At 43.5% G+C, this 26,120-nt stretch overlaps 1 protein-coding gene across 5 annotated transcripts in view; it reads right to left on the reverse strand.

Annotated features, from left to right (window-relative positions):
* Positions 1–1,637: 1,637 nt before the first annotated feature.
* The window catches only part of FHIT (fragile histidine triad diadenosine triphosphatase), a 1,147,690-nt gene continuing 1,123,207 nt past the window's right edge, over positions 1,638–26,120 (reverse strand). For all 5 annotated transcript variants that reach the window (XM_081820160.1, XM_081820150.1, XM_081820168.1 and 2 more), the window contains one exon: positions 1,638–1,804. In XM_081820160.1, the coding sequence (XP_081676286.1) occupies positions 1,661–1,804 (144 nt within the window). In that variant the 3' untranslated portion in view covers positions 1,638–1,660. The remainder of the gene's footprint in view (positions 1,805–26,120) is intronic.

Consider the following 26,120-nt stretch of genomic DNA (forward strand, 5'->3'; position numbering starts at 1 on the left):
CTTACTAACTCCAAGTCACATTCCACATCTCATGAAAAGGAGTTCAAATTATAATATTATAGGATACAACTTTCAGAAAGCACAAATTTGGGAGAGAGACTATTCCCAAATCTAGCCACGATCAGAATCTCCTGGGCACTTTCTTATGCTCCCATAATTACTGCCTGCAATCTACTGGGTCAGAAGCTCTAGGGATGGGATCTATGGGGAATGGAGATTTGCAGCAATTGGTCCAAAAACCAGTACTTAGGAACCAGTAACTAGAACATTTCCACTCTGCACAGGCCTATTGCAGCTCACAGGAGGCATAATATAGTGAGGGATATCCCAAAAGCATGATCACCAGTCACTGCCGAGGATCCAGTGAGTCCCAGAAAAATTAATTGTAAGTCTCATTATTAACTGATGACCTCCCATTCTTTATTTTTAGGGTTTGGGTAGCCACTGCAAAAAAAAAACACTACAAATACAAAAAAAGAAAAAGACACAAAAAAAAACACCCTACAAATATAAAACCAGGTGGAGATAATCATAGGGATAGAGCCACATGATGAACAACCAAAATAAAAAAAAAATGTACTTTAAACGTCTAACAAGTGGTTAGAATAGTAGTGTCAAAAAGATGGCAAAATTGGTACCTCTTTCCTATCTGACACCTGTGATAGACACTGCTAATCAATCACAGCATTTGTTTTTGTTTCATCCGGAAACAGCCTCAAATCCCTTTCCAACCAAGCACTCAGGGCACCCCTGCCATCTGATCATTTGGGGAACATATGTGCCCTTCCCTGGCTAGAATAAGCAGTTAAACTAAAATTATCATCTAATATTTTACATCAGCATATCCATTATAGGATATTTACCCCACATAGTGCACACAGGCCCCTGAAGCTTTCTCAGGTAGATGAGACCATAGGAGCAGATCACCTTGCTACTTCATCTCTATAAGTGGTTTCACATTTATATTTTTTAATGGAAATATCCAGAAATCAGTTAACTGCTAAAATGTTTATAATACATGGGCGGCACTCATTTCATTCAAGCCAACTAGGTTCTGCTGATGATAATTCAAAGTTTCACTTTGAATAAATGCTATTAGGAGTGGGGCGCCTGGGTGGCTCAGTCGTGAAGCGTCTGCCTTCAGCTCAGGTCATGATCCCAGGGTCCTGGGATCGAGCCCCGCATCGGGCTCCCTGCTCCACGGGAAGCCTGCTTCTCCCTCTCCCACTCCCCCTGCTTGTGTTCCCTCTCTTGCTGTGTCTCTCTCTGTCAAATAAATAAATAAAATCTTTAAAAAAAAAAAAAGTGCTATTAGGAGAGACAAGCTGAGGTCCAAAGGGTCTTTAAAATTAAATGGAGCATCTGACTAGAAAAATAATATACGAGTCGGCTTGATTTCCATTGGTCAGCAGCACTATAGATTTTCTCCTGTGGAGACTCTGGGCCATATCGCCACACAATATTTAGTGTCCTGGTAAATGAGAGGGTGGAAATCACAAGGACACTTGCTTTCTGCCACATTTCATTTGAAAAAGAAAATCATTATAATTCATTTGTCTTTGGTTCCTGTCATGGCCATTCTCAGCTCCTTGGCTTCTACTGTCACTTCCCAAGTCATACTGGGTAGAATCCCATGTAAGCCCATATATCAGGGTGGTGCCTAGTTCATCAGCTTGATTTCTTCATACCGACAGCCCCTGTGATCACGCAATAAGATCAGAGAGAACAGACCCACCTCATCATAGATGCTGTCATTCCTGTGAAAGTCTCCAGCCTTCCTCGGAAGAACGTGGACGTGAACATGCTGAAAATGAACGAGAGAGAAAAAAATGAAATGTGATTATCTCCCCATATATTTCGAGACTTGACAGTGATGCTCCCATGAAGCCCAATTACTCCACATTGGTTCCTGCTGGATTAGTTTTCAGAGGAGGATGATGTTCACCTTCAGTAACTGTATCTGAAATCCATGGAGAATAGAGAGGCTCAAAACAAGAGAGAAAAATGTGGTGGCATGGATGACAATTTGAGTGAAATGCCAGAGTGTTTTGGGGGGTCTGTGGAATTATCCATAGCTGTCAGTCTTGGCTGTAGTTAGCCAGTGCTTTGAAGTGACAGCATGGTTTAAAAAGGTGACTACAGGGACTCTGAAAGGGACAAGAAATCAAAATTGGCCAACAGAGAATTGTGTAAGAGCAAATAAGTGAGAGTAGCAAAGAGTGTGGGCCAAGTTACAGAATCATGGTTTTCAAATAAAAATCATTTAACAGTAATACAAATAGTCCTCCTTTATTAAACATTTACTTACTGTGATAAGAAAGCTCTATGCTTAGCATGGATCTCATGTACTGCTCTGAATAATCCCATGAGGCAACTTCTACTCTCAGATCCCCTTTACAGATGAGGAAATCTACCCTCGGAAGTGGTCAAGGCCCCTCAGGTGGTGACAGCGTCCCTGCAGGAACCCAGGGCTTGTGGCTCTTGCCCCCACACTCTTCATGAGCATCCATGCTCCTTCTGTGAGTTCGATCTATTAAAAAGCCTGTGTCTCCAGTCTATGAAAGCCCCCAGGTAATAGTCATAGCAATGTTGTTATGCAGAGATCATGAATCAAGGCACATCGCATATCTAATTCAATATATTCTTCAAGGCTAAACGCCATTTGAAAGTTTTACTTTCCAAATAGCCTCTATTGTACCTCGGCTAAAGTTAAACCTCATTCCTGCCCTTGAGCTATGTTCCTGCGTTTATTACAAACCGTGGGGAGGAATGTGAAAATGAAAAGCCTAAATGTAGAGAGGCAGACAAAGAATCAAACTTAGTCCCTGATCACGCCCACCCCTTCTTGATTACAGAGATCAGGCTCTGAGCTTCCAAAGGGCCTCTGAAGAATGTGAGATGAAGTGTCCCTGTGGCTTTGCTGCACACAGAGGGGAAAAATGATATGCTATTAAAGCAGAGGCAGGGAACAAGGCGGTCCAAGGTGAACGAACGCAGAGGAGCCTCGCATCAGCCCGAGTGCACAGTCCCCAAAGAAGGGCACGTTTTTGCCAGAATATTCTCCAGTTGATGATGGAAGGTAGTCATAGACTGTTCAGCAACTGGGACAGTGTATACTTAAGTTACAAAGATGGTGTGAGCATAGGGAGACAAGGGGAACAAATAAACAAGGAAACATAAGTTGCAAACCGCCCGTGGAACAAAGTCTTAGGAGAAAGCAATGGAGGATGGGCTCAGGCTGGAATATGCTGAAGGACACAGGCTGGCTGACTTCAAGATGAGACCAGAAAAATGCCACAGCACAAGGAGAGGGCCCCCCTTGGAAGGAGGCTTCACTCGACCCTTGCTTCCCAAACCTGCAGCTCTCCTTCCCTCCTCTTGTTCTTTCCCCTTTCCTTTCTTCCTTTTCTTCCTTCCTTTCTGCTCTGCTTCCTTCTTTTCTTCCTTTCTTCTATCCACCCACCCACCACCTCCCTTGTATGTGGAATAATCAGGTATTCCACACCAGTGCCCTGCAGTCAAACTGCCTACTGCGAACCTGACCGATCACTTACTGGCCGCAGCCCCTGACTCAGAAGGGCCTGGATCTCTGTATCCTTGGCTACAGCAGGGATGGCAGCAATCTCTACCTCACATGGTCATTAAGAGGATTCAAATCCACTAAGCCTGCGCTCAGCATGCTGCTTTGTGCATCATCAGTACTCAGTACATGTAGCTATAGCACTATTACTATTATTATTATTATTATTTTTATTTATTTTCATTATCATTTTTTTGACCTTCAGACCAAGTAGAGATCACATCCAGGCACTAGATCCCACACCAGCAAGGAAGAGATTTAAGAAGCTCCTCGAGTGGGGTGTGTTTCTAGTTTATCTGTTGCTACGGCTTGTTTCTCTTGCATTGACCGGTGGTTTTCAAAGTTGAGCATGCACCTGGGCTTGGTGAGACACAGATCCTTGGGCCCCCAAAACACGCATTTCAAACAAACTGCCAGGTGGTGCCAACGTCATTGGTTTAGACTATCCTTCTGCTTCCTGACCTTTTTCCTACCAAAAGTGACCACAGGCACCAAGGTCACTAATTGTTTTGTCTGCCCTATCGGCTTCTGGAAGACCTACTAAGTGCTCCCTGGCTTCCTGCACTCTTGTCACCCTCTGTGCCTTTTCCTTAAGGATGTGCCTGTTGTTCATTAATGAACTAGGGCTGGCTATGAACTTAATATTATATGAAGGGAACCTCCTGGGTCCAGGCCCATCCCATGCCTCCTTTTCTTTACCTTGCCCACCTGGGTTTAGTGTTCAGGGCTATCTCTATAAGCTTTGTTATCACCCAGTCCTGGAAATGTCTTTCCTGATCATTGGTAACCACCTGAGATTTAGTGTGGCACTGATGATAACAAACAGCTCACTATGTAGGTGATTCTCCCCAAGGGCACAGACCTCAACTGTGCCTGATATCTTGACATAAATTCTTAAGTGACAATCTGATCACAAGATCCCGACAACCCACTCAACTTCTCAGAAAAGGGAAATCATGATAAACCCAGCTGACAACTTCACTGTTGTGAAGGAATACCATTACCACGGCCTTCCAGTAGAATGGTATTCCAATAAAACAAAACAAAAAAAATACAACCCTATGATCAGCACACATGGGGATATTTTAACATAATCTGTCCTTAGTGAATTCATATTGAGCCTTGGTGATCATCACTTACTTTTCTAAGTGGTGGCAAAACTTCTACTTAATAAAGCACTCCAAAATTTTGCCAGGGTTTATTTTTTTGCTAGAGTTTAAATTTTGCTAGGGTGTCAAGCAGTTTAGCTGCTTGAGTTTTCTGAAGAATACTTCAGAAAAGCCATGACATATTCCATACCAAAAAAGTTTTTATGGTCAAGTAAAATTTCACAATGCTCATTAGCATATTATGGTATCAGGCAAGAACCACATTAAATACATTCAATTAAATATGTTCAATTAGCTACCAGGAAACTTATTTAATAATGAAGATCTCAAATCCTTATTTGTATAACATCTATTTATACTTTTCTAATACAATTATTCATGCAAAATTATTTATAACCAGGTGCTACTCTAGGAACCAGGGATACAGTACTAAACAAGATAAAATCCCTCCCCCCACAAAGCTACATTCCAAGAGGTGATGCAGAAAACAAACAAGCAAATAAATATACAAGTTAATTTCAGGTGAAGATAAGTGTTATGGAAAAAATATAGCAGGCAGAGCTAAAAATTCAGAATTGGGACTCTTACACATTTGAAGTTTGGGAAGAAAAAAAAGGATTCAAAGTTAAGGATATGGTGAGGAAAGAGACAAGTCAGGAGAGGGTCAGTGCTAAAGCTGAGAGAGGAGGGAATTTCAAGAAGGAAGGAATAATCATCAGTGTCAATGTTGTTGAAAGCTTGAGTTGGTTCCAGTCAAATCAGGGGGATAAACACTTAACTGAAAACAGATTGAATATCATTAGTCAGTAGTGAAATGCAAAGCAAAGCCACACTGAAATATCACCTCCTATTCAACAGAAAGGCAATTAAAGAAAAAAAAAGGTAAGACAATAACAAGTGTTGGCGAGAATATGGAGAATTAAAACCTTCCTACACTGTTGGTGGGAATGTAAGAGTATCACTGGTTTGGAAAATAGCTTGACACTTCCTCAAAAAAGTTAAACAGAGTTTCCATATAACCCAGAATTATTCCACTCCTAAGCATGTGCCCAAGAGATATGAAAACATATGGCCACACAAAAACTTGCACATGAATATTTATAGCAGTATTATTTACAACAGTCAAATAGGGGAAACAACCCAAATGCCCATCAAGCAGTGAATGCATCAATAAGATGCGGTACAGCCACACATTGGAACATGATTCGGCCATAAAAAGGAAGGAAGAACTGCTAAGTCGAAGAATTATGCTAAATGAATTATGCCACATGAAAGAAACCAGACATAAAAGGCCAGATATTGTCTGATTCTATTTATGTGAAATGTCCAGAAAAGGCAAATCCATAGAGACAGAGTAAATTAGCAGTTGCCATGGGAGAATAAGGAGTCACCACTAGAGGGCATGACGTTTCTTTTGGGGATGACGAATATATTCTGGAATTAGGTAGTTGTGATGGTTGCATGACATTGGGAACATTCTAGAAAAACTTGGAACGGTATACTTTAAAAGAGTGAATTTGATGGCATGTGAATTATTTATCAATAAAGCTGTTATTTAAAAAAAACTGATGTAGATTTAAGAGAGAGGGGAAGGTAAAGAAAGGGAGATAAATAAGCACAGGCAACTTTCTAAGGAAAAGGAGTCTTGGAAAGAAATCAATGGTTCTACAGGCAGAGGAGGAAGGAAATCACTTTTTGTTAAATATGGCTGAAGTTGTCTCAGCCTACTAGTTTCTATAATTATTATAACCTTTTGTAGTTGAAATCATTGTTAGCATTTATTTAAAGCTTGCTCCATGCCAGTCCCTAGGATGATTATACACCATTTCAGTGAAGCCTTCCAATACACCCAAGAGGTGATTAATAAATGCATTATCATGTTCAGGTGACAAAATAGACCCAACGAGGTTAAGCAACTTGCCCAAGCTCCTGTAGAGAGTGACCAAGCGCTGAAATCTGAACCCGCATCTGTCGTGACACCATCTCTTAAGAGGCCACCCTGCTTCTCCCAAATATCCATTCCATATATAAAGACACCTCCTTGCCGCGGCTCCTTGATGCCTCTCTCAAGCTCCATGATTTCTCAGTCATGTCTTTGATCACATCTGCAAGTCCTTTTGGGATCATGGGATGGAACCGGCCTTTGCGTAGAAACTTCGATTCACTTACTGCGGTGTTATCTCCTGAGTTCCATTTCTATCTTACTCTTTCCTAGTTGGAAGTCATGCCCAGTATCGTATAGATGAACAAAGTTGTTCAAATGGCAAGTCTTTGTTTCCCTCATTTATTAATATTAGTCATTTGCATCAATCAGGAGATCCACCTTTTCTTGGTCCCCGTGGTTGAGCACATTTTAGCTTTAAAAGCCCTTTCTGGGGCGCCTGGGTGGCTCAGTCGGTTGAGCAACTGCCTTCGGCTCAGGTCATGATCCCGGAGTCCCGGGATCGAGTCCCACATCGGGCTCCCTGCTCGGCGGGGAGTCTGCTTCTCCCTCTGACCCTCCCCCCTCTCTCATGTGCTCTCTCTCTCTCATTCTCTCTGTCAAATAATACATAAAATCTTTAAAAAAAAAAAAAAGCCCTCTCTGTTATCTCTCAGTTTTTCTCCAAATGTGGAATTTCTCTGAGTTTTAATACCCTGCCAACATTTTTGTAGGCCCTGCCTCTTTTGTGCTATGGAGCTTCTCCTTCCCTTTTGAACACACCTACTTTACCTCATACTCACTTGAGGATGGTCGGTGTCGCCACACTGGTGTCTTTTGCCCTTGCTGGACTACAGTGCGAGTTGGTTATAAGGGATACAATCATGGCAAGGGGGAAGGGCAAGGAAGGCTAGAGGGAAACAGCTACCCTCTCCATAACTAGTGTCCTGCCACCCCCAGCTGCTGCCACATGAACCTCCTCACTCAGATCAATGAGTGACCTCAGAAGGCAAATCTGATTCTAATAAATAACAAAAACCCTGCAGATCAGGGGCAGATAGTGACCCCTCCAGTATGTTCACGTCCTACTCCCTGAACTTGTGAATACATTAGGTTCCATGGCAAAGGAGAAGTAGGTTGTAGAAAGATTAAGGCTGCTAACCAGTTGCCCTTAAAATGGTAAGTGTGTGGATGATCTTGGATTATCCACCTGGGCCCAGGGTGATCACAAGGGTCCTTTTTTTTTTTTTTTTTTAAGATTTTATTTATTTATGGGTGCCTGGGTGGCTCAGTCGGTTAAGCGACTGCCTTCAGCTCAGGTCATGATCCTGGAGTCCCAGGATCGAGTCCCACGTCAGGCTCCCTGCTCAGCAGGGAGTCTGCTTCTCCCTCTGACCTTCCCCCTCTCATGTGCTCTCTCTCTCTCTCATTCTCACTCTCTCAAAATAAATAAATAAAATCTTTAAAAAAAATTTTATTTATTTGACAGAGAGAGAGAGAGAGAGCACAAGCAGGGGGAGCGGCAGGCAGAGGGAGAGGGAAAAGCAGGCTCCTTGCTGAGCAGGGAGCCTGACATGGGGCTCAATCCCAGGGCCCTGGAATCATGACCTGAGCCAAAGGCAGCTGCTTAACTGACTGAGTCACCCATGCGCCCCATTTACAAGGGTCCTTAAAAGTGGAAGAGGGTGAACATCATCAAAATGTAAAAACACTGGGCTTCAAAGGATACCGTCAAGAAACTGAAAAGTCAACTCAGAATGGGAGAATATTTTTGTAGATCATATATCTGATGGGGCACTGTATGCAGGATGTATGAGGAATTATTACAGTGAAAGACCAAATTCCAACTAAAAAAATAGGTGAGGTAGGAATAAGCATTTCTCCAAAGGAGATATATAAATGGAACAAGCACATGAACAGAGTCAGCAGGCCACCCTGTCTCAAGACTTTCACAAAAGCCAGCCTCCTGCCCTTCCTTCTCTGTTTTCCCAGTGAAGGCAGATGAGAATACTTAGAATCAGCTGAAGTAGGACTGCCTAGGGAACCATAGAATTGACTGTCTACAGTGGAACTTTTGAGAGTGAAAGGAGGCCTGTTCCCAACTACACTGGCCTGTTTATAATGACAGGCCTAAGCCTGGACTATTCCAAATAAACCCAGACACACGTTCACCCATATACTAGTTGTGTAGTTGGGAAGGACCGTGGTATCACAAAGATGGGATGTGACATCTCCTCAACCTGCCTTAGTATCTCCACTCTGCCACTGTGATCGATTTGGTGACCCTGGATAATTTACTTGTTCTCAGTAAGCCCCGCTTCCTCCTCCAGAAAAATGGAGACAGTCGTAGCTCCTATTTCTTCGTGTTTTGGATGTGCTAATACTGTTCTCACAGACATGGTAGCTCCTGGTATAATGGACAATGACTTAGAAATGGATGGATGAATGGTATGATAGTATGACAGATGTCTAAGTAAAGTCCTTGACTTATGAGGAAAAAAAATAATTAAATGATGTGTCAGTGTTCTCTTTATAGAAAAGAAGCGGATTAAATTTAGGGGATTCTTCGAACACGTGATGACATAGCCCACATCTCTTGAGACACCAGGTCTCCCTCAATCAGACACTTCAAATGACAGCCTCGGAATAATGGGTGATGTGTTTATTTCTTTTTGATATCCAGATTATATACGTAAAGCTATTTATATAAGGGGGGGGGAATAAAAGGCCCAGAACTTCTTTTTGAGACCAAAAAAAAGGTTCTATTTGGTGAAAACAGGATGTTTTGCCTTTTGGAAGTCAGGGAGGAGTAGGGGGTGGACATCGAAAATCTATTGTAATTTGAGAATTAGATTCTGTGGAGGAAGCCAAAGGAGTGAAAAACTAGAGGCAAGATAATGGGCAGGGAGACTGTGTTAATTCCTCCTGCCCAGATGTTTCTCTCCACATGGCCACCACTCTACCGCCATGCTTCCCTTTAATTCACTTAGGAAAGGAAAATGGAAGAAGCCACTTGAAATGTAATTGTCTCTTGCTGTTCCTGTTTGGGCCTATTATACAAACAGTAGGGAGATTTCTCATTTTGTTCTGTTTATTGCAGTAGGATTAAAAGGAGGAGGAGGAGGGGAGGTGCTTCCAGCACCTGCTTTCTTAATTGACAGTGATTTCCTTGCCCCCCAAATCCAGTGGTTTTTAAACAAAGTCGGTACATTCTCCTCAGCAACATCAGCATCTTATAAACACATCATTAAGACAGGAAAGGTGCTAGAACTAAAGCAATAGCTCCCAGTTCCTGCTCGGGGTGAACGGCCCAGATGTCAGTCACCTTTGAGTTTTCTCCTCATTTGCAATCAGTGCTTTTACTTTACAAAGACAAGTGATAGAAAAGGCAAGTTTGTCTTCCTGGGGGCCCTCTTTTGAATTTGTGAGTGATGGGTAAGGAAGTTGTTCTCCTTTTTATGCGTTCATTTTGTTCTGAATTTCAGCAGAAGTGCTCCTTAAAACAAAGAAAACAAAAATCATCTCATGTGATCCAGTCCTTGGCTGCGAAGATGAGCTACTCATGCTTGCCGTGCGGAAGATGGGGGGAACTGATGGGCAAAACAGATGCACTGACACTAGCTCATGTTTGCTCAGTTCTCCGAGCTTCCGTTCTTGTGAAGGAGAAATTGAAGAAGAGCCTGCCAATTATTTCTATGTCCTGAGCTTAAAGCCAAAAGGGAAAGACACATTCCCAGGCTCTCAGAGGGCAGGGACATTTTATACAGCATTGCATTCCATCATCTTGCTTTTATTTGACTTGAAAAGACCTTAATTTTTAGAAAATTTGAAATTTAAAGCTGTCTGGTCGCTAAAAGCTCCTTTAAACTCTCATTGTGGTTTGGAGCCATACATCATCCAAGCCATGATGCTGAGATGATGTGCTGCACCCATATATCATGGGAGCACTATCCGTCTCATGATATATTATTATAATTCACAACTGGAGCACCACCATTGATATATGGCTTAAAAACACAATCGTTAAGCCAAAAAACTCGACGGAGTCTCCACAAATTCTGGGAGTTTTGTTTTGCTTTTTAACTGAACTGGCTTTTTAGCTTTTATTTTTTTCTTAAAGTCTCTCAACTTAACTGGGCCAGTCTGGGCACAGGAACAACACTGTGTTTCTTCTGTTTCATGAAAGGCATACCAGTTGCTTGAACATGGCTGATATTCTAAAGGAAGGAACTCTTTGACAGGAGGGTCAGAAACCATCACTGAGCCTGTGCCTTTTGATAGACCACTAATTTTGTTCTTGAGTTGACTGTGTCAAGGTGTCCTCAAAGCCCCACGCGCAGGAGTACTCCAGTGACATTTATTTTGGAACTATAAAACCCTACTTCCCAAAGCAAGTAAGGCAGAATCTGACCATAAAGAAAACACAGGCTTTGGGGTGGTTGTGATGGTTCAGAATAGAGCACATTTAACAAGCTCACTACAGAGCTGAGCCTTCTGGTTTAGAGTAGGGGCAGACTGTCAAAACTATTTCCAGAATTCCTGCGGTGTAATAGAGAAATAATAAAATTTACTGAATATTTAGAATATGCTAGCATTGGCCTAAGCACTTTATCTACATATCTCCTTTTATCCACACAATGATCTTATGTGTTAGAATACTGGTTTTCTCTCTACTTGAAAGGTGAGGCAAGGTGAAAGAATTTATAAATGAAGACATTGAGGCCTGAGGAGAAGGACTGAGCAGGTTGCTTAACTGCCACACCCAGGGATGACACTTACTATTGGCACTGTAGTATAGTTAGACGCACCCCAGCAGAAGTTATAAGCCAACTGCCCCATACGCTACTCACCCTTAGGATGGTAAGCACTTCTGCAAGAGTCCCATAAAACAATGATTTTGTATAAATCTGAGATCAATCCTGTACACATGTTCTCAATTATCTCTTGGTTCATCATTGATTTTCAGTGATAGGACAGCTTCAAGTTTTTATAACTGTTCAGCAAGAAGAAAGTCGAATGTATCATCATTGCCCTTTAAAAAGTTGACAAACTCGAGCAAGATTTACAAAACCATGATAAATCCATGTAAATCTGGTCATTTTTCTGGCAGGAGGGCATGCTCATGCAACAAGACAGGTGGAATTCCAGGTATGTTGGGGTTAATGTAGAGCATGAAATCAGCCATAATACCTGGCTTGCTAAAATGGAACAGAGGGGCTGCTGGGGGCGATGGAAGGTTTCGGAGAAGGGCGTGGGCTTTTGGAATGCCGGGGCCACTTTGCCGTTGGAATACTGAGGGGAGGTGTCTTCCGGAAGCTTTCTTAGCCCAAACAGCCGCCCTGTGATCTAAGAGATGTATGCATTGTCCCTTAGGCTATGTTTAGCAGCACTGGTAGAACACACAGATTAGCATATCGTATCTTTCCCGTAAATAGATCCTCCTAGTTCCAGTAAGACCCCTTGTCACACATCGCGTGCTTGAGAAACAGCGATAAGAATTTGTGATTATCCTGAAGGACCAATAAAAGTGGGAGCAAAGAAGAGCAAAGGGTCTTCCTCTCTGAGCGTTGACTCCCCTTGCCTTCTCCTCTCTGTCACAGCAAAGTTTGGAGTCCTCTTTCATCCGTCAGTACAGGGATTGCTGGCCATTCCTGGCAAGGTAGACTGACTCAAGGACAAAAAAGTCTTCCCATTAAGCCACACATGCGAGGGTTCTGTTCGCTGCTGGGCAGAAAGAGCACCTTAGTGACAACTCCAGTAAAATGACTTTCAAGAAATACAAAGAATGTTTACGGATTTGGGGCGCCTGGGTGGCTCAGTCCTTAAGCGTCTGCCTTCGGCTCAGGTCATGATCCCAGGGTCCTGGGATCGAGCCCCGCATCGGGCTCTCTGCTCAGCGGGGAGCCTGCTTCTCCCTCTCCCACTCTGCCTGCTTGTGTTCCCTCTCTCACTGTCTCTCTCTGTCAAATAAATAAATAAAATCTTTAAGAAAAAAACAAAAAAAAAAAAAACAAAGAATGTTTACGGATTTGTCATCCTTGTATTTTATCAGCAATTGTGGTAGCTGCTGTGTTTACAGTACATATCCTTGATAAGAAAAATTACACAGCATTCCTTCCTCCATGTGGAGTTCCTTCTCTCTCATTTCCCCCCAACTTGTAAGAGCCAGTTCAAATGCCACCTTTTCTGAATAGCCTTCAGACTCCCCAGGGCTCCTCTGATTCTTTGTATGTATTTCAATGTCTGCTTTTCACTATAAAGTACCAAAAATTACAGGTGCCTCTCTTCCATTAGTCTGGAACTCTGGGTTATTCCTGACTGTATTTTTCTCCTGATTATTTATTTCCCCCAATCCTACATACCATAGTATGTAAATAAATGCTCGGCAGGTGGACCAGTGGATGGGTGGGTAGATGGGTGGAGGAATGGATAGATGGATGGGTAATAGGTGATTGCTAAGTGTTCTTTATTAGGTTGCTTTAGGAGAAAGAAGAAAGGAACCTCATATATACAGATTCTCTTGGCCACTCTTGTCTTTTCCCTCTGCTTAAGAGTTCCTGCACACACAAGGATGTGGCCTCTGCAGAGCCATTATGATTATATCGCACATTCATTCCTCTTTTTCCCATTGAAAAGTATTTTTTGTTTTTACAAAATTGTAAGTTTGAAGGTCTTATCTTTCCAGCTTCATATAAGTCCTTTTTAAAAACTCCTCAAATACGCTTGAGTGTCTGGAGCAAATAGCTCATCCTGAAAACAATCAGATTTGTACAGACTGCCAAGGGGATGTATTCTTTGCTCAGCATTAACTTTAATAAGAGTCACTGTGGTTCTCTCTCAGGAGAAAAGAAGAAACCCACCCTTTCTTTGGATAACTTGTGACCTTGACAAATTAATTCCAGGATGTTCCCTTTGCTAGAAAGAATATCTAGAATATGTATTTTTTTTTAATTTATACACCATATCAGAACATTAATCCACAGTTATTCCCTCTGGGTGTTTTTCTGTTGGGTATACAATAAAGGATTTGGATGCAAATGAAACAATTATGGCATTTTTCCTTGTCTTACTCATTCTGTGACAAATGCACATTGCTTTACTGTTTGCCATACACATAATTACAGTTCTTTAATTTATGTTTCAATAAAATGTATAATAATAAATGTTTACTGCTCCATGAATAAACATTCAAATGAAGCCTCTAATGGAGGTTACATGTTTCGAAGTAGCTCTGTGGCTTTCTAGAAATCTTGCCCTCTACTTAATGAGCATCATTTCCATAATCTGTGCTTTCTTACTTAAGCCTCCATTTAGGAATATTTTACAAAGAAAAAGAAAAGTGAAATATTATCAGTCCAAAGGGAAAAAAATGTTAAGGGGATTAGCAACTTGTCCCGTTAAAGGGACAGGACAAGCTTTCATGTCCCTCCAGAGACAGTGATACAGTCATTATGGAAATGGTGCTTCCTAATTATCTCACTAACCAAGTGCATCACTACCATAGTTTTCACCTTTAATATCTGGTTTAAATAAAAGTGATGAAAAGCCCAGAAAGGTCAGCCATGAAAGCCAAGCTTGTGCTACTTCCCTTTCTAGTGCTAACAGAGAGACCAGGAGGCAGACCTATAAATTCACGGGGGTCAGGCTAGGACAAGATGGACGCTCCTGGGTGTGAAAACAGACACACGATTTGAGTATCAAATAGTTACCCAGAAGTAACTGAATCCAGACTAGATCCTAAGTTGGGTTTCAGGCTGATGGTGTCACACTTTATTTTCAATGTGAGTTATTTTTTAGGAAAATTACTTAATATAATTTTATGTCATTATCATTTCAAAAGGTTAATCTATTTCAAGTAATTTTTACAAAGTGTGTTCCAAAAAGCAGGTGCTTTTAAAAATAACTAAAGCATAATGATATATTTCTTTTCTCTCTGTCCAACAGTGACAACTGGGTTGTTTAACCAGAGAGGAAAAAAAAAAAGGTGCCAGATAAAATCAAGGAACAAAGATCCTTTGCGGTGTGATAAGATCCAGATACTCAGTCTCTGCGAAGTAGTGATGAAATGCGATCCTTCATGACCTGTCAGCCTGCTTTATTGGTGGGCTGGCACACCATTTAAACATTGTCAGGAGGGAATCATTTTACATAGTGAAAAGTTGTGTTTCTTTAGTATGAATAAATATCTCTGGGCCTGTATGCAACATTTTGAGACTATGCTGTTCACTTACCAAAGGATCAGCAGCAAGCAGGGAAAGGTTCCTAAGTGAAGCTCCCCCTCTCCCACCATTTTGTGATTTGTTATGAATAATTAGTTCCCTGCTTTAAATGTTACTGCAAAATCTTTCAAAGGAACATTCTCTTTCCTTAACACGAGCTGAATACAAGATTTTCACCATTTCAATATGGCTATTTTCACATATGACTCCAACAAAATAAAACATTTAGAATAAATAGAATTTAGTGTGATCCAAATTTCATTATCAGATTTCTCCATTGGATTTTTTTTCCACATTCCACTTTTCTCTTGGTACATATGCTTTCTTGTTTTCTAATGTTCCTGAATTCACAAATTAGGCAGAACCATCTTTTGGAGGGTTACATTTTCCTTCTAACTCAAGTGAGCAGGTATTGATCTGGGAGTCATGCTTTTAGAAAAGACATTCTCTTTTAGGATGGGCCAAATCTCAACCTACAGAGCTACTAAGTGGAGCTGCTACTTCTTACAAATGTTCTACCTGGATATGCTATAGAGAGCACGAACTTCAGAAATGAGATTCTTTTCAAAGTAATCATTGTGAAATATCCCAGAAAAAAAAAACACCCCACCCAACACCCTGCAACCCAGGAGCACTGATTTGATAGCTCAAGACAGGATAAATGACTCCGATTAGGCCACTGATCCCCAGTTTTATCGGGACCTCCTAAATCATTTCTCGGTTTGGGTCTAGAATGATGACACTAGGAGCATCCAGAGGACTGCATATCATCTCAGCCTCGCTCCCACACAAGGAGCCAGGGAGATTTGTGGGACCCTGTCTGGTGGCTTTGAGGCTCCAACGATGAATGCTGCTAAGGCAATAATAATAAAAAAGGAAACAGGCAGTGAGGAAAGCCCGGGAACCATCTCTCGTTTTTCTCATAATATACTTTATTGTTAAATGAGACAGAGTGATTCCATAGGCAGTGCCCAGAAATTAGATGATATGAGAAATCAATAATGTTTCCTTTTCTGGGTGATTTCAATGACTGAGGCCTTGGGATTTACGTTGACTAAACTTTTTTAGTCCAGAATGTCATGCTTGCTAGCTTCTGTCTCCATGGTTCCATGTGGACTGGCCATTAATGGAAGACACACTGTATCATGTCCCTTAGTTCAAGCCCTCCTCTGGGGGCGGGGGGGAGGGGGGGAGGCAGGAGCACCTTACTGTGTTGGCAATGACTCCAATTTGTTAGGAATCTGTCCCTAGACCTGAGATCTATAGTGGTAGAGCCCTTTTAGGAACACTTAGCAGAAAGGCTCCCTCATGGCATGGATCAGAATTGGTTGTCCAGGTGGTGAAATGAGGTGAACAGCTTCTGATGACTTTCCTCTGCCTTTTGACCTTCAGAATTAACTTTGGGTCAAGGAGGGCCATCCGATGGCTGACCATCCTGTTGCACATAATGTCTTACTGGTGTTGGCTTAGGACACTGTTGGGCCCTAGCTGCTGTCAGCCTTGGCTTAATTCATTAATGTGATGAAACAACAATCCATCTTTTAAAAACGAGTTATGCAAGCAGGCCATGCCAGGCCCATGGATGTGAAAGTTGGAGGACCACATTTTGCTCCTGAGAAATGTCACACCTTTGTCAGCAAAGAGTACAGGCAGAGAGCATCCCAGATCGTGGTGAACAACGGTCTTATGGCCAGTGCAGCCTGTCAAGTGCTCTCCGTGGACACACAGCCACCGAGTCTAGATTTCAGGGCAAGCATAGTTCTCACTTTAAGCCCAGGGACAGAAGGCTTAGGTCCCTGGCCCCACATCACGCGTTAACAACGTACGCATTCTGCAGCTGGATCCCCTGGCCTCAGGTCCTGGTCCTGCCACTCACCAGCTGTGGAGCCTGGACCAGTCACTCACCTCAGAGCTTCCGATCCCTCCTTTGTAACACCTGGGCTTACTGTGAGGACTGAATGGATGAGTACTGCAAAGTACTAGGACTTGGAACCTAGGATGCCCCGAGGCAAGGGTCCACCAGACGCCACCGGGTTGCAGGGCCCCCACCCCCCTCAGCCATCACTACTGCTACATGACCACAAACATCCTCTGCTCCTTAAATTAAATTTTTAAATACTCATTAAGCAAGTCCTCTTCCAACTCTCTTTTAAGGACTTCAAGCCCTTTAAAAAAAAAAATTATTCTGTTGAAGCCTAATCTATAAAACAGACAGAAGTAGAATCATTCTCGAGACACCATGGTGTAAACCCCACACCCCTATTCTGGCCTCAAAAAAGCCCCGGAGCTTCCAAAGAGCACAGTGTGAAAACATTACCTTCAACCCACTGGGGAGGGAGACTGAAAGCAGAGAACCAGGTATTTCTCCCTGCAGGGTACAAATGCTTAGGTAGCAGAGCTTGGTGGTTACCAGTGCCAAGCTCTAAAGTCAGATGAAATCCCCATTCCTTTTTTATTTATTTATTTATTTATTTATTTATTTATTTATTTATTTATTTATTTGAGACAGAGAGAATGAGAGAGAGAGAGCACATGAGAGGGGGGAGGGTCAGAGGGAGAAGCAGGCTCTTTGCTGAACAGGGAGCCCGATGCGGGACTCGATCCCAGGACTCCAGGATCATGACCTGAGCCGAAGGCAGTCACTTAACCAACTGAGCCACCCAGGCGCCCTGAAATCCCCATTCCACCCCTCACTTCCCGGGTGACCCGCAGAAAGCAGTTTTGCGTCTGTAAGCCTCGGTGTCCACACTTATGAATGCAGCTAAGGAAGTACCTTCTTCAATGGGCTGCTGGATTAAATGAGCTCTTCTATGGAAAGCCCCTCCCACATCTCCTGCCACCATAAGGAAATGCAGGATAAATGTGAGCTGCTTCTCTGGCTATTATCACATAGGCCTCTGCTCAGGTGTTACCTCCTGCTATAGAGTGAATGTTTGTGTGCCCCTAAAATTCATATGCTGAGATCCTAACCCTATTCCCTAAGGAGATGGTAGGAGGAGATGGGGCCTTTGGGAGGTAATTAGGTCATGAGGATGGAGCCATCATGAACAGGATTTGTGAATCCTATTTGTGGAAGTGGGCTCTCACCAGACGCTAGCTCTGAGGGTGCCTAATCTAGGATTTCCCAGCCTCTGGAACAGTGAGAAATAAATGTAGTTCCTTAACCCACCCAGACTATGGTGTTCCAGCAGCCCAAACTAGGACACCTCCGAGGACTTCTCAATTCCTTTACGTAAAAGAAGCCCCACTATTACATAGTCTCCCCCTTCCTTACATGAAATGATAATCTGTTTTTATTTTTTCATTTTTTGACATATTCAGAGCTGGCATCCCATTACCTGAGAACATACCTAGCACATAGTCAACAGATATGTGGAGAATTTGACTGGGTTAAGAGAACTAGGAAGAGGAAGGGGAGAGAGGAAGCAACCCTACTCAATCTTCAAGAGATCATAGGAATTCTACTGGACCTGAATCTAGGAGATAGAAATCTTTAAGGGAAAAGCAAAAACAAAACTGATGGCATATACTTTGTGCACATGACATAAGGTAACTGTTCTCAAACTGTCAACTACTCTTAACAGTAGGGTAGTCACTCTGCTGTGAAGTCACAAAAAAGGTGGGGGGATGGGTGAGTCAAACTGACTTGGGATGGGCCACAGGGAAAGTCCTGCCAAAGATGCCAGGATGTAGCTGGGACACTAATGTCCTCACTGGCCTCTCCCCCTTTTCTTCTCCTGAAGATTTTCTACATTATGATCTCTCTCGCTCGCTCTCTTTCTCTCATAGCTGGCTTTATTTTGTCCATGGGAACGTCTTCCATATAAAACCACATATTCTCTTTTATCTGAAAACATTTCATAGCCTCCCGCCATGGGTATGATGTAGTTACACATCTATATATAGCTGGGGTTCTTCACGGGCTTTATGTCTGCTTTGAGGACCTGGATAATATTTGGATTCAAAATGTGATATTAGCCACCGGAGCAAGTCCGTGAGGTTCAGGGCGACACTCTACACACCATGCTGTCATGACTTCTGCAAGAGCTGCCGGAAACCCAGGAGAGGAAGACACATGTGTCTATGGCATACTGTGAGGGCAAGTGTCCTGGGGCTCCCCCCGATAACCACCCCCAAATGCACGAGATGTGGTGTGGTTGGTTAAGGGGAGAAGGGCTGTGGTGGAGTGCAGTGGCTGAATTGGAAAGGGTTGGGAATGGGGAGTGTGTGGGGAGAAAGCATGGAAATGCCATGTTACTTTTGATGAGCACTGACTCTCAACTGCCTGGTTCCAAAACAGTCAGTAAAATCCCCTCAGGCCTTGGGATACGGATTCCCTCATGAACTCTGTCTTGTGTCCCAAAGTGGCCTCAACAACAAGAGGTAGATCCTGGCAAGCCATTCACACCACTACCATCGGGGCGGCTGTAGGGCCCTGATGGAGGGACTCCAGCTGCTCGGTCTCAAGCCTTACTCCAGGCTCTACTCCCCTCCACTTCTCTGAACTCCTCCCTCTGGTTGCAGCTCCCCAGGTGTGCATCCATATTTAGCCTCTCAGCCTGAATCTTTACATGTGGCCCTTCCTACGGGCCACCCCTTTGGCTCTTAGGCAAACATCGACCTTGTCCTCCATCCTTTCAGAGATCTTTGGAATCCACATCCTGGACCTCTCTCATGAACCACCTTCTTCCCAACATTCCTGTGCTCAAACTTGATGCCCCAAACCCGGCTTGAGCCCAGGTCTCATTTTCATCTCCTGACAGGCCTGCAGATGACATTTATCAGACTGTTGGCTAAATATTCAACCAACAATGGGGATGGTCAAAGGAAATCATATTTACAAGAAGAAGAAGGCTTTCCTTGAACAAAACAGAAGAGCAGTTCTCCTTTTTCCAAGAAACTTCATGTGTCCATTCCTTCAGAGCAGTGCTTTTCAGGACCCCAGCTGCCTGGTTCCCTCTTCTCCCCAGCAACTCACTCCTCTTCTAGGACTCTCCCTTGGGGGCTCTGCCTCAGGGACTGGATACTTAAACTGGTTCCAACCAGAATGCTGAGCCCACTCTTTGGAGCAGGGACCTGCCCTCCTTTTATACTAGTAACAAGAAAAATAAGGCATCACAATAAATCTGCGGGTGCATCCCGGAGAGCACACGGCTTTGCTCAGATTTTACTCCTTGCATCGGAAACCCTTGCTCAAGGCAGGCAGCAAAGCGGAAAATGCCAATCAGTAGGAGACCAGGGCTCAAGTCTTAAAGAAGGAGAAGGCCAGTGAGTGCCAAGCATTTTCAGGTTGACAGAAGTCAAAGAATTTGTTTAGGACTGGGATCATAGGGAGATTAGGCAGCTGGATAGGAAGCAGACAAAGAAATATTCTCAACCTCAAATAAATCAGCATGGAAATTGGAGGATTTCTATCTTAGGGACAGAAAAGGAAGAACACTAACACCTGTTCTATTTGATATGCACCCCCCCACCCTTCTCCTAGTCTTTCTCGCATGGAATACAAGAAGAGGGACCCTTGGGGACCTTCCCTTCAATGAGAACCATTGAATGCAAGTGGAAGTCAGAGCAACTCTATTCTCCTCGGCTAAATTACAGAAGCCGCTTTCCCCGGCACCTGGGTAAAGGCAGCAGGGCTGCCCCCCACACCTGCACTTCACAGTGGCTTTTTAGAGACCTTGCAACTCTCTTGCAAGTACAGAGGCCAGCCCAGGAGGGGCAGAAAGCTCTACCACAGGAATTCCTCTATACCCAAACATCCTTCCTTGGCTACACAGAAGTCCTGGCTCAACAGAGCTTGCACATCCCTGAAAGCCACAGGCAGCCCAAGGAAGAGGACAGTGGGGACAGATGGGGCTCTGAAGCCGGCCTGCCTGTGTGTGAATCCTCATCCCATCACTTACTCTCTGTCTGACCTGGGGCAAGCTGACTTCTCCAGGCCCTGTGTCCTCGTCGATAAGACAGATGTAACATTTTATAAATCTCACAGCAGTCCCCCCAACTCCGAGAATTAGGAATAAATTACATAAAACAAGTCCTTAGCAAAGGCCTAGTGCACAGCAGGTACTCTTTAAATGTTAGCTATGATTATCATTTTTATTCTATTGCCAACTTCAAAAAATATTTTTCATTCTGGGAGCATTATAGATTCAAAGGAAATCACAAAAGTAGTGCAGAAAGATCGTGAGTCATGTCCCCTTCCCCTAGTTTCTCCCATACAGCGAGGGCACCACGTCAAGCCCGGGAAAGTGACTCTGATACAACACGTGTATAGCTCTGAGTCATTTTAGCACGCGGGTAGATGCATAAACACCACTGTGCTCCAGGGACAGGACACATCCATGAAGGCAAAGCCCTCCTTTGTGTCCACTCACGGTCACGCTCTCCCCTACCGCCTCTAACCCCGGCAGCCTCTGAGCCATGTTCTCTATCTCTAGAACGCTGTTCTTTTGCGAATGCTCTGTAAATAGAATCACATTTATTTGACCTTTTGAGGTTGGCTTTTTTTCCCCGCTCAGCCCTCAAGATCCATCCATGCTGTTGCAGGAATCAGTCATTCATGCCTTCTCATTGCTGAGTAGATTTCCATGGTAGAGATGTACCATGTTGTTGAACTACTTACTCACTGAAGGACCTCACGGTGCTGTCCGCTTGTGGCTACTACAAATAAGCTACTCTGAACATTCATACACGAGTTTTTCTGGGCACGTATGTTTTCATCTCTCTGGGGTAAATGCCCAGAAGTGTAATTGCTGGCTAAGGATATGTTTGGTTTTTAGATGCCCACCAGAGAGATTCAGTTTCTCTACAACCTTGCCAGAATTCTGTGTTGTCGCTTTACTTTATCTGTTCTTACCTGTGTGTAGTGATATGTTGGTGTGGTCTTAATTTGCATTTCCCTAAGGGCCATGAAGCTGGCATCCAACTTGTTAGTTCAGAGAATGAACACCAGGGGTGATATTGCCCCCAGGCATGGCTGGGCCAGCCAGGAAACACGTAGACCCAGGCCCAAGACACAGGAATGCCTGCATGTCAATCAAAGTAACACGAAAAAATGTAACCCCCCTAGCTTATACATGTACAAATAGTTTGAGCGTGTACAGGGAGCCAAGCAACACTATCCTGAACTCCTAGGCACTAGATACACTTAATGAAATCTCTAACATAAAGAATAAAGATATTTTGGAGATTCTCAGTCTTTTGCGATGGAGCAGACCTCCATGGGACCAGAGAAAGCAGCACCGAAGCAAGTAAGTAACATCTGTAAACATGACTTCATGGGTCTCCAAACAACCGCATCGACTTTCTCAGAAGACTTTTGTCCCAAATTTGGCCCTTAAGAACTCCCACTTGTAAGCCATTAGGGAGTTTGAGACTTCGAGCATTAGCTCCCCATTCTCCTGGTGGCACCACATCAAGAAATAACCTATCTTTCTTCCCTGCAAAAGCTCCACATCAGTCTTTCGGTGGCTTGCTGTACATCAGGTGGATGAGCTTGTGTTTGGTTTCATGACAGCTGCTGACGTCAAACATCTTTTCATGTGCTTTGTTGCCATGCTATGCTCTTGTGGGGGAAATGTCTCTTCAGGCGTTTTGTCTATTTTCTAATTGGATTTTTCATTTTTTTTTTCCTGTTACAGGGTTTTGAGAGTTCTCTAACATTCTAGATATGAGTCTTTTTATCAGTAACTTTTTAAATTTCAGGACCCCTTCCCTAGTCCCTTTAGCTGGAGATCATCTCTTCTTTCCCTCACTTCTTTACAGAGGTTTCCCTGGGGATCTTTGTCCCTGTCTACTTGTACTCTTCCAGAGACAGAATTTCTGACTCCTCTATATGCCTCTATATGCCCTCAGGGCTTGCTAAGGGGAGGGCACCTGGCTGGTAATTTCTTTAATGTCCACCAAGTGACTATATGAAAGCTACCTGGATTTTCATGCAGTGACTCTCAACCTGGTTCTGAAGCAGAAACCATGGTTACCATGGATATAGATACTTGGGATAGATGTAAATCATTTAATACCATGGAAAGGATAACGAATTATAAGAAGAAATACACACACTCTGATGTGTTGGTGATTAATTTCTTCTTGGCTCCCATATTTCTGGCTAACACGGAAACACAGCACTGTTTATTAAAGAGTATCTATTTATGCCAACCTGTGGCTCACATTTGGCTAATTTTGCACACATTCATCTCAGAATGTGTGATCTGTGGGCTGTGTTTACATACGAACATCATATTCAAAACACAGGCATTTGTTTAGCGCTTCTAACCTATTTCTAGCCTTACATTTAATTAGTGAGAGTTGCTGAGGAGAATGCAACTCGGCATAAAACAAACAGCTACCTTCTTTACAAATCACAACAATGCATAATTAGATAATGAGATACCTGAGTTGTGTAGAGTCGTTTTGCCAACGGAATTAAAGCTGCAAAGAAGACCAAGTCACGGGGCAGGGGATGGTGGTGGTCATGGAAGGAGTACAGGTAAGGAGACACAGGGCAGACTCTAGAGCTTCCTCCTGGCCCCGCTGTGCCTCAGTGTCCTCCCTGGCTATAAAATAAAGACAATAACAGAACAGTCTCCCCCTTTCTTTCTCCCTCTGCCATGGATGTTCTATGGATCACAAGTAAATAATACAGACAAAACAAAAAACAAAAAAACCTAACTTCGTCTTTGTTAAAGGAAAGGCACAACATAAAATATAAGAATTATCACCGCAGTTAGTTAAGAGAATTTTATTATTTTAGTATTATTACATGACAGAAGAAAAACAACTACCATTCAAGGAGCCTCTCTGTGATCCATGCCCACCTCCCTCCTGACCTTGTCTCCCATCCCCCTGTCCTTGTTCATACATGCCAGCCACTGTGACTTTCCTCCCTTCCCCGTGATACCAGGCACACTCTAGCCTTGGGGATTCCATACTTGCAAATGGCCATGCCGCAGAGAAGCTTTCCCCTGTGCTGCCCTCTAATCAAAACTGCCATCCACTTCCTTCTTATATCACCTCTTTAAATTTCTTCCCATTCCTTACCACCATCTGAAAGCATTTTGTATATTCGTCTCCTTGCTTTCTTTCCTCCTTCCCTACTACCTTCCAGACTGAGGAACAGCCAACTATGACCTCAGATGAGTTCTCTGTAGTCCCCTGATTTCCTCTGGGACAGACATCTCAGGCACTGGGAGGAAAAATCTTCCTTTCACTTCACATACTTTGGAAAACATGTTTAGTTCTTACACTGGGAGCCATTGTCTTCAAGCGGAGTTTTCAAGAGCCCCCAGGATTCTGCAGTCCGTAAATAAGACAACTTCATATGAAGAAATAGTAGCGATCATAGGAACAGTATTAGGTTGGACTATATGAAATGGCTGAGATTTGCTGTTTTGACCTGACTGCTTTCCTATGGTTCAACACAGTAACAAGGAGAGCGGGAGGAGACTTTGCTAGGTGCCTGGCTTTGTGTTAAGGGTTTGAAGTCACATTAGCTTGTTCATTTCTTACTGCAATCCTCTAACCTGGGTATTATAAGCATCTATAAGCTATAGATGAGAATACCATGGGTTTTGGAGACCTATGAAGTCATGTTTACAGATGTTACTTACTTGAGTACTACTATCCTAACCCTATATGATCCTGGAGAAAATCATATGTGTTCCCTTCGAAGGACTAGTGTGCATTCAGCTGGGTTCACAGCCCAGAAAGGATAGTGGGCCACACGATCTCATGGTCTCTCCCTTGACTGAAGGTTTAGAGGTGGCTGGAGGGTCACAGGTGCCCAGAGGACTAGAGGTGGCTGAGGCATTATAAGCTAATGTTTACCTCATCATCAGAGTTCTTTGGGTAAAAGACAATCAGCAGAAAGTGCTTAAATACATTTTTGATACCCCATTTTATCTCCAACTTATTTTTCTCTTGGAAGCAGTGGTTGTAGCCATGAAAGTTGTCAACTCACATGACTTTCAGGGTCAGTGTAATTTAGGGCTTGCCACTCAACAGCAGTGGCCACGGAATCCTGGAGGATGGAGCACAGAAAAGCAACCTCTATTACTCTGTGTTCTTTTCTGGGCACCGCCCCTTCATCCAGCTATCCCCAGCTACCTCACCCCTCCCATCCCAGTTCTTCTCCCGGCTCACCTTCCCCCAACCACGACCTTTTCTTCTCAAAGCTAAGAAATGGGACTGGTCTTCTGCCCCAGTGTCCCTGAGAATACTGGTCTACAGCCTCAACAGTCCCCTCCCTTAAAATTGTGTTATTAGGTATGTCAACCCCTTTCTTTATAGCTTTACTAATATCACTGGCAGCCTCCAGTTCCTCTCTTGGGGACCATTCTCATGGTCTTCATCTCTGCCTGGCCCAGGATCCTGTTCTGGGTGCCCACAGTGTTACAGCAAATGACTGATTCCAGAGCCTCACCTAGAAGTTCCTAGACTCCTTGCACTAGAAGTCAAGTTCATGAACTTGCACTTTAGCTACTACTCTTACAGGGCTTTGATGTAGGTTTTATTATTAATTAAGTATGGTGAGGCCAATTAGATCAGGAAACAACCGCCATTTAAAGGGTAGTTTGTTATCCTCACAGACTCCCAGGCAGGCGGGGTGGGGGTCATGCTCTGTCATGGAGGTCCCACAGAGAAGAACTGGGCTTGGTCAGGAGTCAGAGAGGGAGGGGAGAACCAAAGGTCAGACCCAGAGCCCTTATGTGGTTCTGTGGGAAGGAACGGACAAGGCGGAGTAAGGCTGAGGACTGGCTAGTTTGAGTAATTTCAGCAGGCTCCATGGCATAGGAGCTACCCTTAGGTATCTGGTACTATTAATGGACTACCCCTTAACGAGTCGGAAAAGCCCCATTTCTCTTGTTGGAGACAAGCATTGGATCTGCAGGCAGGTATCTGATGAAGTCCTAGTTTGGGTGTAGGGAGCAAGAGGGATCCGACAAACATTCTTAACCACCAGCCTCACATTCCACACAACAGAGGCTCACCCTGTGAGAGGCGTGTGGGACAGCAGCCAAGCCACTCTGGGCACATATCTTGAGAATGGAGTGGTCCATTGTACCTAAGGAATTCTCCCTGTGTATTTCTCTCTCTTTTCATGTCTGTCTGGATCTCTGTCTCTCTTTCTGTGACCCCTTCTTGGCGTTTGTCATGTGTGTGTTTCTATGTGTGCACCTCTGTGCATATCTCACCCTTTTCTCTTAGTGTCATTGGGTTTCTATGTGTGTCTGAGTATTTGTCTTTGTGTGTCTCCCTCCACCCCCACCCTGTTTCTTTTTGTCTTTCTGTGT

This window comes from Leptonychotes weddellii, chromosome 1 (genome assembly GCF_054177405.1).
Source record: "Leptonychotes weddellii isolate Sample4059 chromosome 1, ASM5417740v2, whole genome shotgun sequence".
NCBI classification, from domain to species: domain Eukaryota; kingdom Metazoa; phylum Chordata; class Mammalia; order Carnivora; family Phocidae; genus Leptonychotes; species Leptonychotes weddellii.